Source organism: Thalassophryne amazonica, chromosome 5 (genome assembly GCF_902500255.1).
Source record: "Thalassophryne amazonica chromosome 5, fThaAma1.1, whole genome shotgun sequence".
In the NCBI taxonomy this organism is placed as follows: Eukaryota; Metazoa; Chordata; class Actinopteri; order Batrachoidiformes; family Batrachoididae; genus Thalassophryne; species Thalassophryne amazonica.
Genome location: NC_047107.1, coordinates 107,037,620 through 107,056,577, shown reverse-complemented (window position 1 = coordinate 107,056,577; position 18,958 = coordinate 107,037,620). Strand labels below are relative to the sequence as shown.

General features: G+C 43.2%; 1 protein-coding gene across 1 annotated transcript in view; it reads right to left on the bottom strand.

The window, feature by feature from the left end:
* Nucleotides 1-572: 572 nt before the first annotated feature.
* The window catches only part of tacr1a (tachykinin receptor 1a), a 188,439-nt gene continuing 170,053 nt past the window's right edge, over nucleotides 573-18,958 (bottom strand). The window contains exons 4-5 of the mRNA XM_034171053.1: nucleotides 17,553-17,749; nucleotides 573-993 (exon numbers count right to left, since the gene is read on the bottom strand). Coding sequence (XP_034026944.1) covers nucleotides 642-993; nucleotides 17,553-17,749 — 549 coding nt within the window. The 3' untranslated portion in view covers nucleotides 573-641. The remainder of the gene's footprint in view (nucleotides 994-17,552; nucleotides 17,750-18,958) is intronic.

The following is an 18,958-nucleotide window of genomic DNA, read 5'->3' as shown; positions in this document are numbered from 1 at the left end:
AGGTGGCATCTGGTAAGGAAGCCCCCTGGGCACCAGGACTAGGTGGAGAGAGTATATATCTCCACAATGGCCTCGGAACACCTCGGGATCATCCAAGTTGAGGTGGTCAATGTTGCCAAGGAAAGGGAAGTCTGGAGTCCCCTGCTAGAGCTGTTGCTCCCGTGACTCAATCCCGGATAAGTGGTTGAAGATGAGTATGAGTATGAATAACCAATTACATTTCAAAGTAATTCTACCAAACTGTGGCACCAATGGGCTTCAGGGCCTGGGACTGTGAAACATTACATTGAGGGCAGCTGTGGCGGAGGTGGGGAGGAGGGAGCTGTACATTAATCCGAGTGGATGAATCGATCTTGAGCTACTTCTAGTCTGTCTACGGAAGTATCCTTGAGCAGCACACTAAACCACAAAATGTCCTTGGTCCAAAGGCCAGACAACAGGAAGAAGGATTAATGTCACGATGGATTGTCATGTGTAAAACCCCAAAAGCACAACAAACACAGGCCACAGTTACTGTACGTATGTGCAGTTCTTAAAATGGTTTGTACACAGAGTAGAAAAAAAAAAATCTGTTTTGTATGAAGCAAACTCACTCTCCACCTGCTTTGAGGTAAAATGCCATCTGCGTTTGCACTTGGAGTCTATTCCTGCAGGTTGTTAGTGGAGAAGAAGCTGGATGTCTCCGAAACTGTTTTTGAGGCACCGTGGGATGACGATCCGTTAGATGTGAGATCCAGGGAGGAGCGATGTGGCCTGTCCACAACAACAGTGCCATCGCCACCCATACCAGCTGTAGCCTTCACCGTTGCCTTAGGTTGTTCCATGTCGTCGCCAACCTGGAGAACAGTGGACACAGTTGTTTCCATCCGGCTGGTCTTGTACACACTGGTCTGGGTCTGGTAGTAACGCGTGGACTTGAGTTCCAGGCCATCGTAAGAAGCGGGAGTGATGCAGGGGCAGCAACGGAAGGCTTGTTTAAAACCAGCACGAAACCTGTGCAAGAATAGTACAGATTAGTTTGCTTCATGTGCACGGAGGTAAAACAGGTGTGGAAGTAAAAGAATGTTTCACCTGTCAGAGCTTGTCATTTATCAAGAGTTGGATTTTACTGCAAAATATACGGTGCGTCCAGCAAGTATTCACAGCGTTGCACTTTTTCCACATTTTATGTTACAGCCTTATACCAAAATGGATGAAATCATTTTTTTTCCTCAATTTTTTTCAACAAATTCTACACACAATACCTCACAATAACAATGTGAAACAAGGTGGGTTTTTTGTTGGGGTTTTTTCAGATTTTTGCAAATTCATTAACAATAAAAAACAACTAAGAAATCACACACACATAAGTATTCACAGGTTTTTGTTGTGAAGGTGTAGTAACACGGACCCACAACAGGGGGCGTAAATGAACGGACAGTAGATGAGCCAAAAGACAACATTTTAATGTTGTGAATGTGCACAACGGAATACAGACAATAGCAGATTTAGAATCAAGTCAAATATACAAAGGTGACGTGTGGGCAGGCTCGAGGATAGAAGACCTCTGTCCAGAGAAGAGCCGGGTCCCACACGATTTCTACTGCCCACGGATCCGGAGCACACTGGAGCCGCCAAGTCCTGAGTCCCCAGGTGGCCACGGTCTCCAGCTGTCAGATCTGGTACTGCTGGCAGGAAGCAGAAACAGTTTAATGGTGGGTGTGTGCACACCCAGCAAACAGTCAGCAAACACAGTTCCTCTTCTGGTGGGACAAACACCTCCACCTCAAACCCAGAAACTAGGCACGTGCAGAAATCTGTGAGTACTTATTAAAGTTTGGCGTGGGGAGCGAAGCCGTCAGCCCTCCACGTACCACAAACCCAGCCTCCAGCTGCAAGCACTCACCAACTTCAAAAGTACCGATGCAAAAAACTGTCACTGAATAATTCAGGAATATGGCTGAGCGGTTTACCTGAGAGGTAGAACGATATCTCGGCAGGGAGGTGGAGTTGATGCCCGGCTTTTATCGAGATGGTGATGAGGTGGTGATGAGTGACAGCTGTCAAGTGGTGATGAGAGACAGCTGTCATTCCCGGCTGCTCCCGTGAGGCGGCTGCGCCCTCTCGTGCCTGAAGCCCGCACTTCAGGCAGGGCGCCCTCTGGTGGTGGGCCAGCAGTACCTCCTCTTCAGCTGCCCATACAACAGCTTTGCCATGAAGCTCAAAATTGAGCTCAGATGCATCCTGTTTCCACTGATCATTTTTGAGATGTTTCTACAACTTAATTGGAAGTTCGGCTCCAGTCATATTCAAGAAGACTTGAGGCTGTAATTGCTGCCAAAGGTGCATCAACAAAGTGATGAGCAAAGACTGTGAATATAGCATGTGATTTCTTAGTTTTTTATTTTTAATAAATTTGCAAAAATGTAATTTTTTTCATGTTGTCATTATGGGATCTTGTGTGTAGAAGTTTGAGGGGAAAAATGAATTTACTCAATTTTGGAATAACGTTCTAATATAATAAAAAGTAGAAAAAGTGAAGCACTGTGAATACTTTCCGGATGTACTGTAACCCGCTGAGGAACTGAGAGTTGTTTTTCCACACCTGTTTGATAATTTGGTGACTCCCACATCTTCCGCAGTGGCTGACAGGTACATGAAGAGGACTGTGGCAGACTGTGATTATCATGTCTAGTTTAACAAAGTCTGATTCTCATCACCACCTGTCATCCACTGCAGCGTGCATTTACGAGGGCTGCAGTCTGAATGCACATAATTGTTCCAAGCTAAAACGTAATTAAGCTAATATACTCTTGGTAATTGCACGTTTCTATCTGTCACATCAATGTGGATCTTCAGGTGTTGTTTGGTGTTGAAGATCGACAGTCTCATCAGACAAACATGAACCAAACTTTATCATTCTCATAATTACAGCCCACTTATTTCCTAACTTAAAATGCCAGGGCCCACTTTGAAACCTGAAAATTGTCTGGGGTCCACCCAAAACCTTTAATCACAATTTTGATCAACATATGAATTTATATTCATATGCACAATGCGTGTTTCACATTTAACATTCAGAAACACACATTAGGGTTGGGTTTAGGAATACAGTTAGAATAGCAATAATAGCAAAATAAATTTCAGATTTTTTTTACTAGATTTTTTAGTACTCCATTTTATTTTCGGTGCTATCATCACCACCTGCTTACAAAAATGTGGGGTATGTACAGTTTTCATACACTCCATACTCCCGCAGCAACTCCCACAGTATCTCTCGGCCTACCCGATTGTACGCCTTCTCCAAGTCCACAAAACACATGTAGACTGAATGGGCATATGCCCAGGCCCCCTCCGGGATCCTTGTGAGAGTGAAGAGCTGGTTGGTTGTTCCACGGTGAGGATGGAACCCGCATTGTTCCTCTTCAATTAGAGGTTCGACTATCAGCTGAACCCTCCTTTCCAGCATCCTGGAGTAGACTTTACCAGGGAAGCTGAGTAGAGTGATGCCACTGTAGTTGGCACACACACACACACACACACTCTGGTCCCCCTTTTTTAAATATGGGGACCACCACCACAGTTTGCCACTCCTTAGGCACTGTTCCAGACCTCCACACAATGTTGAAGTGACGTCTCATCCAAGACAGTCCCTCCACACCCAGAGCCTTCAGAATTTCTGGACGGATCTCATCAACCCTCCGGGCTTTGCCACTGTGGAGTTGTTTGACGACCTCAGTGACTTCCATCAGAGAAATTGTTGATGATCCCTCATCAGCTTCCAGCTCTGTCCCTACTGTAGAGGGCATTCCATTCTGATGCAGGAGTTCCTCAAAATGTTCCTTCCATAACCCGATTACCTTCCCAGTTGAAGTCAACAGAGTCCCATCCTTACTGCAGACAGCTTGGATGCTTTTTATTTATTTATTTATTTCATTTCATTTCATTTATATAATGCCAAATCACAACAATGCTGCCTCAAGGGGCTTCACACGAGTAATGTCTAACTTTACCAACTCTTAGAGCAAGCACACAGGCGACAGTGCTAAGGGCCCCTTCATACATAACACAGTTGAAGCTGACTGGTGAATGAAAGAGGAACTGGAGCCACCTCAAATGCCTCATACATCTGTCGCCACAACCAATCATGCACACCAGCGGCCAAAAGACAGCGAGTGCCCTGCGAGTGCCCTTTCAAACCCCTCTCAGCAGGTGTCAATCAAATTCCAGGTGCCACACACAAACATTCAACACTGTTCGCTGGTCACTTAGAAAAGGCGGGGCTATTCGTGCTCCTGGCACAATAGCGGAGTGCAGATGACCATATTCGAGCTGTCTGTGAAAATTGTCTAAGTGCTACACGAGTGTGCCGTTATCAAGCAACACACATGGGTGTGACTGTGCCAAAATCCCCCCAACACATGTGGCATGCCAGTGGGTTGGCTCCTCCCTCAACACATGTGGGGGAAGCACACTTGCATGACATGCTGATAATTATGTACAGACCACATCACATGGGGACCGGCCAGCCACTGCCTGAGCACACACAGCACGGCAAGGTGCCTTTCAGCTGATCACTGGCCAACCACTCACTGACACCTGGAAATGATGGCTCAGTGCAACCACGTGTTAAAAACACAGAGAACACAACAATGACAAGTATATAAAAACTACAATAACTATATACATAGTTACGTAACAAATAACTAAGACAAATAATGCCTGTAGAAATTCTGGCTCAACAGGCGGGAATGATCTAAAGAGGATGGTCACATCCAAAAACACTGAATTGTCTGCACTGACGAAACCCTTATCACCTCAACATTCCCAGGGAGGAAGAAAAAGATCCTACACCCACTCCAGATAAAGAAATCATCACCATCCAGGAAGGAATCACGCTTCAAATGGTCAAAATTATTGTAATATGGCAAGGTAAGCTGATTAAAAATTTTTTTTAGTCAACCTCATTAACTTGCGGTACAGTTTTGTGGATCCCAACTTGTGCAATTTAATGGGGTTCCTCAAAATCAAAATCAAACTTATTAATTTATATAGCACCAATTCACGATGAAATCTTCTCAAGGCGCTTCACACAACATAATAAAAACAAAAAACTGAATTAAAAATTTAAAAACACAATAAAAAGACAAAACCATACAAGAATACAAAAATAAAAACACATCATAACACTAATGATAAAACAAGGAAAACAAATGAGTCTTTAAATGTGATTTAAAAGTCTCCACAGTATCCGACTGCCATACGTGTGCCGGGAGATCGTTCCACAGAGCTGGGGCATGGCAGGAGAAAGTTCTGTGACCGGCAGACTTTTATTCACAATGGGAACACATAGAAGTCCTGCACCCTGAGAACGCAGGGCCCGAGCTGGTACATAGGGGCTTACCAGGTCAGCCAGAGAGGGAGGTGCAAGTCCATGAACAATCTTATAAACTAATAACAGTACCTTAAAATCCAATCTTCCAGTGACTGGGAGCCAGTGCAGGGACGCCAAAATGGGCGTAATGTGGTCGAACTTTCTGCTTTGTGTCAAAAGTCTGGCAGCAGCATTTTGAACCAGTTGAAGACCCCTAATCCTAGACTGCGGTCAACCAGAAAATAGAGCATTACAATGCCTCTGTATAATGCCGCGTTCACACCGGACGACACGCAAGCAACAGCGGCGACAGGTTGCCATGTAATCCCTATGGAAGGACACATTGTAGCGCCACAAAACTCCAAGCCACGCAATGCGACACGATGGACGCCAATTAAGCAATTTTGGTGACTGGCACGTATGTGGTGCGATATCGCGTCACGTTGCCCTCCTCCCCAAGTTGAAAAATCTGAACTTTTTCTTCTTGTCGCGCCGCGATGACCAATCAGGGACTGGATATGTAGTGACGTGGAGATGTCTGGAGTTTATACTTGATGTGGACATGTCCTGTCTTTGGCAGCCAGCCTGTGAGCAGGACGTATGTCCCTTTTGTCCTTTATTTCACAATTATGACAGAGTTTGAGGGGAGAGTGAGCAGCAGCACCGCAGCAGTGACAGCAGCCAGTTTTTTTTTTACGTGCACGTGCGAACAAATCATCCGTGAAGATTATTTTATTTATTAACTACACAGATGTATAATAAAACAAATGGTAACTGGTTTATAACACAATTATGAGAGAGTTTGAGGGGACAGCGAGCAGCAGGACTGCAGCAGCAGCAGCAGCAGCCAGTTTTTTTTTTAATTGTTCACATGTGCGCACACGAACGGGACAGGAGGTCCTCAAACTGGTTCCTGGAGAGGTGGAAGTACCGATGAAAGTGGCCGTCATCCAGATGCAGCTCCTGCAGCAAATAATGAAACTCCCCGAATTGGGAACGTCTCATGAGGATGTTGTGAACCCAGGGACGGCGCCGCTGGTGATGTCAGCTTTCCACAAAAAATAGAGCACAGCAACTCGCTCTGTGTGATCAAAGTTCGGCGTGTTTACTTGATGGCGAGCGGAATGGAAGCTCCTACTATTTGATGACGCATTTGGGGCGAATTTTCGCAGCGAAAGCAGAGCGACACACCGCTAGGCGAAGGATGCGCCACCATTATCCGGTGGCGTCGTGTGTCGTCCGATGTGAACACGGCATAAGGGGAGAGGAGTACAGGACACATATTGAACAGTGAGATGTCAATCATAGAAAATGTAAGAGAGTCTGATAAGAGAAGACAGCATCTTCTGAGATAAATTTGAATCTCAATGGGATGAGCAGAACCAGACAAAAACAGGTCAATGTCGTGCACAGAATGATGACTAAAGTGTGTATTACTTCAGTCAAGTTTTGATGAGTTCCAGAGACACAAACATTGAAGTCTGATGGCCTATTTTCTCTTACAGCAAACAGATCATCAACAGGAGGCTAAGACAACAGCAGAGATGACCATCTGCCTTTATTTATCAATTCACAATCTTTAAATGAGCTGCTATTGACAGCAGGAGTTCTGAAAAGTATTGTAAAACTTATATCTTTGACGTCGAAGTCATAGTCTAGCATATAATGAATTAGCTTTGACTTTTGTTCACATGTGGTAGTCCTTGAGGTGTTGAGCAAATCTTTTCCAAACACGAGACCTCAAACTGAGCCTTAGCAGCGTCTCCAAGTTTAGAGACTTCATAGGCATAATAAATGATTAAAGGCTTTTTAATGCAGTAACCATTTTTAGTGCAGAAATTTCATGAACTAGTGTCAAACCTGTGGACAAATCCACTCTAACCTAGCTGAAATTCCCCAAAACTAAAATAATTTAAAATCTATATTGCAATAAATTAATTAAAATAAGTAAATGCACTGTATGTAAAGTATATAAAATCTCACAAATAACAATAGTAGTACTTTTAGTAGGTTTCTTTAGTCATAGTGTTTATGAAATATGAATTGATAAAATATACTTTATTATAATCAAAGCCAATAAATTTTGTTATAATCTATTGTTGAAACATTAGTCTTTGGACAGTTATTGGGACGATACTGACAAACATGTTCCAAGGTCCTTCTAAATTACGTATATTGAATCCATCCATCCATCCATCCATTTTCTTCCGCTTTATCCGGAGTCGGGTCGCGGGGGCAGCAGCTCAAGCAAAGCCGCCCAGACCTCCCGATCAGCTGGGGGAGCGGCTCGACTCCGAGCTCCTCCCGAGTGACCGAGCTCCTCACCCTGTCTCTAAGGGAGCGCCCAGCCACCCTGCGGAGGAAACTCATCTTGGCCGCTTGTACTCGCGATCTCGTTCTTTCGGTCATGAGCCAAATCTCATGACCATAGGTGAGGATCGGAACGTAGATCGATCGGTAAATCTAGAGCTTTGCCCCTCTACTCAGCTCTCTCTTCACATGATGGTCTGATACAGCGACCGCATCACTGCAGATGCTGCACCGATCCGTCTGTCGATCTCACGCTCCATCCGTCTCTCACTCGTGAACAAGACCCCAAGATACTTAAACTCCTCCACTTGAGGCAAGGACACTCCACCGACCTGAAGAGGGCAAAGCACCTTTTTCCGGTCGAGAACCATGGCGTCGGATTTGGAGGTGCTGATTTTCATCCTGGACGCTTCACACTCGGCTGCAAACCGCCCCAGTGCACGCTGAAGGTCCTGATTTGACGAAGCCAACAGAACCACATCATCCGCAAACAGCAGAGACGAGGTTCTGTGATTCCCAAACCAGACCCCCTCTACACCCTGGCTGCGCCTAGAAATTCTGTCCATAAAAATAATGAACAGAACTGGTGACAAAGGGCAGCCCTGGCGGAGGCCAACATGCACTGGAAACAGGTTTGACTTACTATCGGCAATGCGAACCAAGCTCCTGCTGCTGTCGTACAGGGACTGGATAGCCCTTAGCAAAGGACCCCGGACCCCGTACTCCTGGAGCACTCCCCACAGGGTGCCCCAAGGGACACGGTCGAACGCCTTCTCCAGATCCACAAAACACATGTGGACTGGTTGGGCGAACTCCCATGAACCCTCAAGCACCCGATGGAGCATGTAGAGCTGGTCCAGTGTGCCGCGACCAGGACAAAAACCACACTGCTCCTCCTGAATCCAAGGTTCGACCATTGTTCGAATACTCCTCTCGAGTACTCTGGAATAGACCTTACCGGGGAGGCTGAGCAGTGTGATCCCCCTATAGTTGGAACACACCCTCCAGTCCCCCTTCTTAAACAGAGGGACCACCACCCCGGTCTGCCAATCCAGAGGCACTGTCCCCGATCGCCACGCGATGTTGCAGAGGCGTGTCAGCCAAGACAGTCCCACAACATCCAGAGACTTAAGGTACTCAGGACGGATTTCATCCACCCCGGGAGACTTGCCACCGAGGAGCTTTCTAACCACCTCAGTGACTTCGGCCTGGGTAATGGATGAGTCCGCCTCTGAGTCCCCAGTCTCTGCTTCCTCTTCGGAAGACGTGACGATGGGATTGAGGAGATTCTCGAAGTATTCTTTCCACCGCCCGACAACATCCCCAGTCAGGGTCAACAGCTCCCCACCCGCACCGTAAACAGTGCTGGTGGAGAGCTGCTTCCGCCTCCTGAGGCGTCGGATGGTTTGCCAGAATCTCTTCGAGACTGACCGATAGTCCTCTTCCATGGCCTCCCTGAACTCCTCCCAGACACGAATTTTTGCCTCTGTGACCGCACGGGATGCGGCATGCTTGGCCTGCCGGTATCTGTCAGCTCCCTTCGGGGTCCCAACTACCAACAAAGACAAGTAGGACTCCTTCTTCAGCTTGACGGCATCCCTTACTTCCGGCGTCCACCACCGGGTTCAGGGATTGCCGCCTTGACAGGCACCAGAGACTTTGTGATCACAGCTATGAGCGGCCACATTGACAATGGAGGTGGAGAACATGGTCCACTCGGACTCCATGTCTCCAACCTCCCCCGGGATCTGGGAGAAGCTCTCCCGGAGGTGGGAGTTGAAGACCTCGCTGACAGAGGGTTCTGCCAGTCATTCCCAGCAGACCCTCACGATACGTTTGGGCCTGCCAGATCTGACCGGCTTCCTCCCCTCCCAGTGGATCCAACTCACCAGTTGCAGTTCATAACTGGTTGCAGCACCATTTATTCATTTTAGCTTAAAGTTACAATCTTTATACAATAATATGTTGTATAACTGGAAAACAGAAAGGGAACACCCTAAATTTGAAAATCTGCAAGATGGTATCCCATTATTATGCCATTGCTAAAGGATAGCCCTGAATGCTAATGCTCACTGTTTCCAACATTTGATTTAATGCTTGTCACCGTCCAGCAAAGTGAGCAAACAGACAAAATTATTGTCGAAAACAACCATTTTTTAGGCCCCTTCACACATAGTGTGAATTTGGTCGAACTGCGCATGACGTGTGCATGAAGCAGGAATAGTATGCAAAACGTGTAAAATCGTAGCTGCCTCATACACCTGTTGCTACAACTATCTGCACGCATCAGTGGCTGAAAGACAGATTGTGCGCTGTGCAAGCCCATCGACACCTCTCGCAGCAGGTTTTGGCCAAATTCCAGCTGACACACACAAAGATCTAACACCGTGTTTGGAAGGACATGAACTTAAAACATTCCTGTGTGAGGCATGTGTCTCTGCCCGCTGTCCTCATGTGGAAATATACAAAACATCTTTCGCCTTTGCTGCAGTGGCCGCACACAGCACACCTCATCTATGTCTTTTTTGATTTCAGACATTTTTCCACACTAATTAGAGGCCAGCGATGGTCAAGCAGTAGTAAAGTTTCTGTCTGGTAATCAGAGCTTATGGGTTTGAATCCTGTAAGCAGTGATGCCGGTAACGCGTTACTTAGTAACGCGTTACACTAATCTGACCACTTTTTTTAGTAACAAGTAATCTACCGTGTTAATCTTTCCAAATCAGTAATCAGATTAAAGTTACTTCTCCAAGTCACTATTTTTACATTGTGGGTCGATAGCAGCATTAAATTTGTTCCGTGGGCAGGGGGTCGAGGTTCGACTGAACTGCCCACTTTAAGCGAGCTGTGAGCTTTTCATCCACGGTTTTTTGCAGCAGGTCGACTCGTCCTCACCTCTTAAAGCGCGGTGACAACAGCACACCTGCACTGAGCTTTACAAAGACATTTTTATGCTTTTTTTTTCCTCTGAGCCGCTCGGTATCTGCTGCTAAAAACAGCTGATCCTCCGCGACGCATCAACAACTAACATTATTTTCCACTCAAATGCACCTAAACTCTCTTTCTGAGGACCACATGATGTGAAAACGCAATAAATCTTTCTTACCTGTAAATCTGGTCATGTTTTCTGCATAAATAAACGTTATCCATTCTTTGTGCTCAAACGCCAAAGCAGGGGCAAATCCAGATGGAATGGGGCTTGGGTAGGGATGTGCCCCCCCCAACACCCCTAGATTAAAGGTCCAGTTTTGAAGCCTTTTTTTTTTTACTACAACTACTAATACTACTTAAAATAATAATAATTTCAACAAGTAAAATGTTTAGAGAGAATTTAAATGTTAGAAAAATGTTAAAATGAATTTAATAGTTACATTTATAAACAATGTAGGTTAGAAATTGCAAGTTTTACTGTTACAGTGCTGTCAACAGTTAAATATGAGGTCAAGAAAGAGGTCTTTATTTTATTTTTTATAAAACAAGTATTTATTTTCATTGAAGTCAAGAAAGGGTGACTATAAAGTGAGTTTTGGCAAAACAGGTATCATTGTCATGTTGAGGTGGCAGAGGGTTGTTGTCGGCAGCTGGGGAAAGTAACTAAAAAAGTAACTAGTAATCTAACTTAGTTACTTTTCCAATTGAGTAATCAGTAAAGTAACTAAGTTACTTTTTCAAGGAGTAATCAGTAATCAGTAATTGGATTACTTTTTCAAAGTAACTGTGGCAACACTGCCTGTGAATGACTTTGTTTTTAACCAGGGTTATTTAACCGCGGGTTCCTGTATTGCGTCCCCTTTTATGGTTTATTTATTTCAACCCAGTGATATTCACTAATTAAACAGCTAGTTTTTATTTTATTGTTCTCCACATCAGTGGCGTGATGTGGTGCAGTTGCTCACACTGTGTTCCTGCTCAAAAGACACTGTTGCATGCACGAACCGTCGCACTGAGATCATGCACGCCTACCCGTCAGCGCGATGTTTTCATGGTTTCGCTGTGAGTCTCCCTGAGTTGTACTTATTCGTATTATGTGTGAAGGGGCCCTTAAGATTGTGCCCTACAATATTTACCACTCATGATAATTGGGAATGCGGCCTAGGCTTCATGATTGTCTGCTGGTCAAATTAGTAAACTTGTGTTTGCTCTCCACACACAAAGTGAACAACAGGAACAAGTGAACCTCAGTGGGTCATTGTAAACGGAAACCTTTTCAAGAACTAAACAAAAATAATGCTAATAACCGGTTTACATTATTTGAAGTAAACGATTCTGTTCAGTAACATGGTTTCGTTTTTGTTCCTAGAAAAATACCAGATGTTTCTGGTTTTTGTTTTCCTTCCATGAACCCGTGGAATTCCTTGATTTCAAGTGTGAGCACCAGAGAGCACTGCGATCTAATTCTTGTTGGGCAGCACAAGCTTGAACATGCAAGTTTTTTTTGTTTTAAATTGTATGGTAGTTTTTTTTTTGTTTTTTTTTTGCCCTAAATAGAGTAATTTAATAGAGTCCAGAGCCAATACTTGTGTTTTCCTTGATAATAAACTTGATTTTTGTTTAAAAAAAAAAGACAAAAGAATTTTTTTTAATGCTTCTTATTAATTTCACTTAATGCCTCATTTCCGTAGCAAAACTAGAAGACAGTAATACTGAGGGAAGAAAGCATTAAAAATACATTTTTCTGCACAATTATTTTTGCAATGCCTTCATTCATTCATGCATTCTTCAGATTATGAAGCTACGCTGCTCTGTGCGCATCTGTTTCTGTCAGGTCTCAAAAGTTAAGCAGAATAGGTTGTGATTAGTACTTAGGGGAGAGTCTACTTAGGAACACTAGGAGCTGCACACGTTTCTCCATGTAGAACTGGAGCTGTGTCAGGATGTGCATATGGTGTAACATTTGTGCCACATCCCAATGGGGGTCTGTACCACATCCACTGTGGGGACTCTGAGCAACTGGGCACAGCTAAAAGCAAAATATATGGTACAAATATTATTAGGTGGGGCTTTGTACTCAATGTTTTTGCCCCCTGAAAAATTAGAAGCTCCTCTCAATTGATGTTGGCCTGGAAACAGGACCGACTGCATTTCAAAATATTTTACAGCGATGCCTCACTTTCATCCAGTCACACATTTTATATCAGCTATGCAAGGTGCAGCTACAGTGCATGCAGAAAGTATTCACAGCACTTCACTTTTTTCACATTTTGTTTTGCTACAACCATATTCCAAAATGGAGTAAATTAATTTTTATGCCTCTCAAAATTCTACTCACAACATCCCATAATGACAACATGGAAAAAGTTGTTGTTGTTGTTGTTGTTGTTGTTTTTTTTTTTGTTTTTTTTTTTGCTAATTTATTAAAAATAAAAAAATTAAGAAATCACATGTACATAAGTATTCAACCCTTTGCTCAATACTGGCCTCCCAGTTCCTGCCACTGAAAAACATCTCCACAGCATGATGCTGCCACCATCATGCTTCACTGTAGGGATGGTGCCTGGTTTCCTCCAAACATGACACCTGGCATTCACACCAATGAGTTCAATCTTTGTCTCATCAGACCAGAGAATTTTGTTTCTCATGGTCTGAGAGTTCTTCAGGTATCTTTTGGCAAACTCTAGACGGGCTGGCATGTGCCTTTTACTAAGGAGTGGCTTCTGTCTGGCTAATCTACCATACAGGCCTGATTGGTGGATTGCTACAGAGATGGGTGTCCTTCTGAAAGGTTCTCCTCTCTCCACAGAGGAATGACAGAGTGATCATCAGGTTTTTGGTCACCTTCCTGACTAAGGCTCTTCTCTCCCAATTGCTCAGTTTAGACGGGTGGCCAGCTCTAGGAAGAGTCCTGGTGGATCTGAACTTCTTCCATTTACAGATGATGGAGGCCACTGTGCTCACTGGGACCTTCAAAGCAGCAGATATGTTTCTGTACCCTTCCCCAAATCTGTGCCTCAAGACAATCCTGTCTCAGAGATCTACAGACAATTCCTGACTTCATGCTTGGTTTGTGCTCTGACATGCACTGTCTACTGTGGGACCTTATATGTAGACAGGTGTGTGCCTTTCCAAATCACGTCCAATCAACTGAATTTACCCCAGGCAGACTCCAAATAAGCTGTAGAAACATCTCAAGGAGGCACCTCAGCTCAATTTTGATCTTCATGGCAAACTTTGCTTAGTTTTTAAAATCTTTAATAAATTTGGAAAAATCTAAAAAAAATTTTTTTTTTCATATTATCATTATGGGGTATTGTGTGTAGAATTTTGGGGAAAAAATATTTAATCCATTTTGGAATAAGGCTTTAACATAACAAAATATAGAAAAAGTGAAGTTCTGTGAATACCTTCTGGATGCACTGTTCAGATTGAAGGTCACCTGTGCATGAAACATGCAGTTTCAACATGTGGCTGTACTAGATCCACTGTGGTGACCCCCAGCAAAAACAGGGGCAGCCAAAAGATTCATCCAAAGTTGGTCTGGTTATTCAAGTGAGATACAGCAGGTAAAATGAATAATAAACACATAGCCATTTTTCCTCCGTAAAAATATTTCTAAAGGAGCTACTGACATGAAAATTTCACCAGATTTCAGTAACAACCCAAGCTATCCACACACGCAAAGAAATCAAAACAAATAAGTACATAAATTAAGTTATATGCAGTAAACTGGAATGACATAAGGAAAAAAATCTAACATTTGTTGATATTTATTTAATACTTTGTGCAACAGCCTTTCTTGGTAATGACAGCTTCAAGATACATTCATTGCTCATGTGTGATTTTGACCCCTTCTTCCACACAAACATTCTTCAAATCTTGAAGGTTCTCTGGATGTCTTCTATGAACTCTGATCTTTGGGTCTTTCCATAGATTTTCTGTTGGATTCAAGTCAGCTGGGTAATTCTGGCAGCTTTATTTTCATTCTCTGAAACCAGTTAAATTTTTCCTTGGCTGTGTGTTTGGAATCATTGTCTTGCTGAAATGTCCACCCTTGTTTCATCTTCATCATCCTGGTAGATTTTTTTTTTTTTTTTTAATCAATAATGTCTCGGTACAGTTTTCCATTCACCCTTCCATCAATCATATGATGTTTGCCAGTGCAGTATGCTGAAAAACAGCCCCACACCATAATGTTCCCCTGTCCAAATGTCACTGTTGGTATGGTGTTTTTAGTGTGATGTGCCATTTAACTTCCATACATGGTGTGTATTATCCAAAGAGTTCAATGTTGGTCTCATTTGACCAAACTATATTCTCCCAGTATTTCACAGGCTTGTCTAAGTGTTGTGAAGCAAACTTGAAATGAGCTTCAACATGTTTCTTCTTCAGCAATGGAGTCTTGCATGGTGAGAGTGCGTACAGGCCATGGCAGTTGAGTGCATTACTTATTGCTTTCTTGGAACAGTTGTACCTGCTAATTCCACATCTTTTTGAAGTGGTCCTTGGCTCTTGGACAACACTTGGACAACAACACTGATAATTCTTTTCAGTCATGTCAGAAATCTTGGGAGGAGTACCCGATCATTACTGCTTTATGGTGAAATTATGTTTTTTCACTTTCAGATTAATGCCCAAACTGTGCTCACTGGAACATTCAGAAGTTTAGAAATCCTTCTGTAACCAATGCCATCAGTATGTTTTGCAACAATAAGGTCATGAAGATCTTGAAATATCTCTTTGCTTTTACCCATCATGAGATGTTTCTTGTGTGACACCTTGGTAACCTTGTCAACACCTTTTTATAGGCCATCAGTTGGCACTGACAAGGGACAGAATTGCTTTCTAATCACTGATATAATCCAAATGGTGTCTTGGCTTTCCATGACTTTTTGGACCAATCGCAGCGGGATCGTGTATGCCTGCCCGTCGGCTCTATGTTTTCGTGGTTCACTATTATGAGCTGTTCCGCCATGATTTGCCCTGATTTGTACTTATTCGTAGTATGTGTGAAGGGGTCCTTAACAACAAAAGCTTAACACTTGGTAACTACTCTTGGGGAGGTGATGCTCTCACAGACCTGTAACTTCTTCTTTAAGAAGCTATTCTGTCCTCCACCTGTTACTAGTATTAATGGCATCTGTTGGAACTCATTATCTGTATAAAAGACACCTATCCACAGCCTCAAACAGTCAGACTCCAAACTCAACCATGGCCAAGACCAAAGAGCTGTCGAAGGACACCAGGAAGAACATTGTAGATGTGCACCAGGCTGGGAAGAGTGAATCTACAATAGCAGTTGGTGTGAATAAATCAACTGTGGCAGCAATTGTAAGAAAATGGAAGACATACAAGACCATTGATAATCTCCCTCGATCTGGGGCTCCACACATTCCGTGGGGTCAAAATGATCATGAGAACGGTGAGCAAAAATCCTAGAACTACACGGAGGGACCTGATGAATGACCGGCAGAGAACTGGGACCAAAGTAACAAAGGCTAAACACTACGCAGAGAGGGACTCAAATCCTGCAGTACCAGGCATGTCCCCCTGCTTAAGACAGTACATGTCCAGGCCCGTCTGAAGTTTGCCAGAGAGCATATGGAAAATACATACAGGAATACATACAGGAAACGTTTGACCTCTGTCATTAGTTGAACTTTTGTTATTGACCAAATACTTATTTTCCACCATAATTTACAAATAAATTCTTTAAAAATCCTACAATGTTATTTCCTGGATTTTTTTTTCTCATTTTGTCTCTCATAGTTGAAGTGTACCTATGATGAAAATTACAGACCTCTCTCATTTTCTAAGTAGGAGAACTTGCTCAATCAGTGGCTGACAAAATACTTTTTTACCCTCCTGTAAATGCAGTCCATTTACTCTTTAGTTGCACAAAGACAGATACCTCTGCTAATAATAATAATAATAATCATCATCATAACTGATTTTACAACATAAATACAAAATAATTTACAATATCAAAGTCAATAAAATAACATCCTGTTTTTATACACAGGAATGTGTATAACTACCTCACATGACAGCAACAAAAAAATTAGGAATTAAATAAACACTAATAGAAAAATAAAAATGTCCCCTTACTGCTTCACCTCAGGGAGCTTTGGTGATCATCATTTGATGCTTTGTGCACAGATCCATTTCCTTGTCAGAAACCTCTCCCTTATGTATGGCATCTAAATAGCAATGTACTAGGTTCTCATGTTCCGGAACTCTTTAATGGAATAACATAAGATTTGGTTTAACACATCCATGATTAATTAAGAAACTAAATGCAACCCATTTGCACCCTGCATCTTACTGTTTACTAAGGTTACGCTGAATGGCAAAATACAGTTGGACACGCACCGAATGCATTTATGCTATGCATGTGCGCTATAGATAATCAACCTAAGGCCGTTAATGCCACTGGTTCTTTTTCTGCAGTTGCTCATATACGCATTCCTGTGTTGGAAAATCAAGTATATTTTCTCTAATACAGGCTGGCATGACCAAAATGCAAATAAGTGCATCAAACCGAGTTTGAAGGTTTTTTTGTGCAGTGCTGCATGAATATAATGTGCGCATGACTATTCAGTGAGTTCTACACTGCCCTTTATTTCGTGTCACAACACTTAAACTTCTACAAAATTTCATGATAGTTTAAAACATTTGAGTTAGTATGTTGCTAACAACAAGACAAACGAACCACATGGTGTTTGTGTGTGCATGCATGTGTGTGTAGCTCATATCAGTGGTGTCCAAGATATTCCAGAAAGGGCCAAGAGGGTGCAGGTTTTCTTTGCAGCCAGTGACACCAGCAGGTGATTTCACTGATTAACATCACATTGAGCAGATGGGATGAGTTCATCAGCGGCTGCAAAGAAAACCTGCACCTTCTTGGCCCTTGTTGGAATGTCTTTGCACACCACTGGTGTAGCTGCTCACCAACCTGTCATTGAGGCAGCAGTAGATGATGGGGTTGTACATGGTGGAGCTCATTGCCAGCCACATGATGGCCAGGTAGACCTGTTGGATGAACCACTCCTCAAACATCTTGGGAAAGAACTGATGCAGCAGGAAGTAGACGTGGTAGGGCAGCCAGCAGATTGCAAATATACACACCACGATGATCATCATCTTCACCACCTGCCACACACAAACACAGCATCAGATTGTCAGTTTGATTGAGTTGGGTAATGATCTTTTAACAACTGTCAGACATGCTGTCAGCTCAGGACGTTCAACCAATTCACACCCCAGCTGACAAACTCAAGATGTCATACGAGTGGACTTCATCAACAGATGTCACCTCACATAAAACAAACATGACATTTAAAGCATCAGACAAGTTGATGCACCTAAATGTTGTTCAATAATAGGTTAAAAAAGCAATGTATGTGATAGTACCCGTACAGACCCTACACTACTTGTCGCTTTTAAATATGAAACTTGTGTGTTGCCCGTGGGGATCTACGGGCTCTAGATTGGGTAGTGTGTATAAAAGAGGTAGGTGACATTTTTCAAGGGTAGTAATAAATTAAGCAAAGCTTGTTTCATAAGTTGGAATGGTGTGTGAGTCCAGAATGTTTTTAGAACGTTAGACCTCAACCATTTTTAGACAAGCAACTCAACTCTTTTATTTCCTGTTAATCATGTAATTTTTTTAATGTTAATTTACTGTCTTTATAAATGGTTTAGGTTCTTGTTATCATATACACACTATTGCTATTATTTTATTTTATTATTACTCCAGTCTCAGAGCCGGCGATCCTGTTGTCACCATCAGCATATCTGAAGTGGTGAAAGCACTGAAAAGGACCAAGAAAAACACTGCTCCAGGGCCAGACAACATCTGTAGGTGGACCCTATGGCACTGTGCTGAGCAGCTGGGAGGTGTGTTCCAGCACCTGTTCCAGGGCTCGACCAGCAGAAGGACACCAAGCCAAGGGCACCAAGGTTCTAAATGATCTCAGACCTGTGGCTCTCACCTCTCTGGTCATGAAAGCTTTGGAGAGGATCATCAAAGATCACATCACCAAAGCAACTAACTCAATGATGGACCCTCTGCAGTTTGCATATCAGCCTGGCAGAGGTGTCGACGATGCAAAAATATTCAACACAAGAGGTGTGGACTCGAGTCAAATCAAATCAAATCAATTTTATTTATATAGCGCCAAATCACAGCAAACAGTTTCCCCAAGGCGCCTTATATTGTAAGGCAAGGCCATACAATAATTACGGAAAAACCCCAACGGTCAAAACGACCCCCTGTGAGCAAGCACTTGGCAACAGTGGGAAGGAAAAACTCCCTTTTAACAGGAAGAAACCTCCAGCAGAACCAGGCTCAGGGAGGGG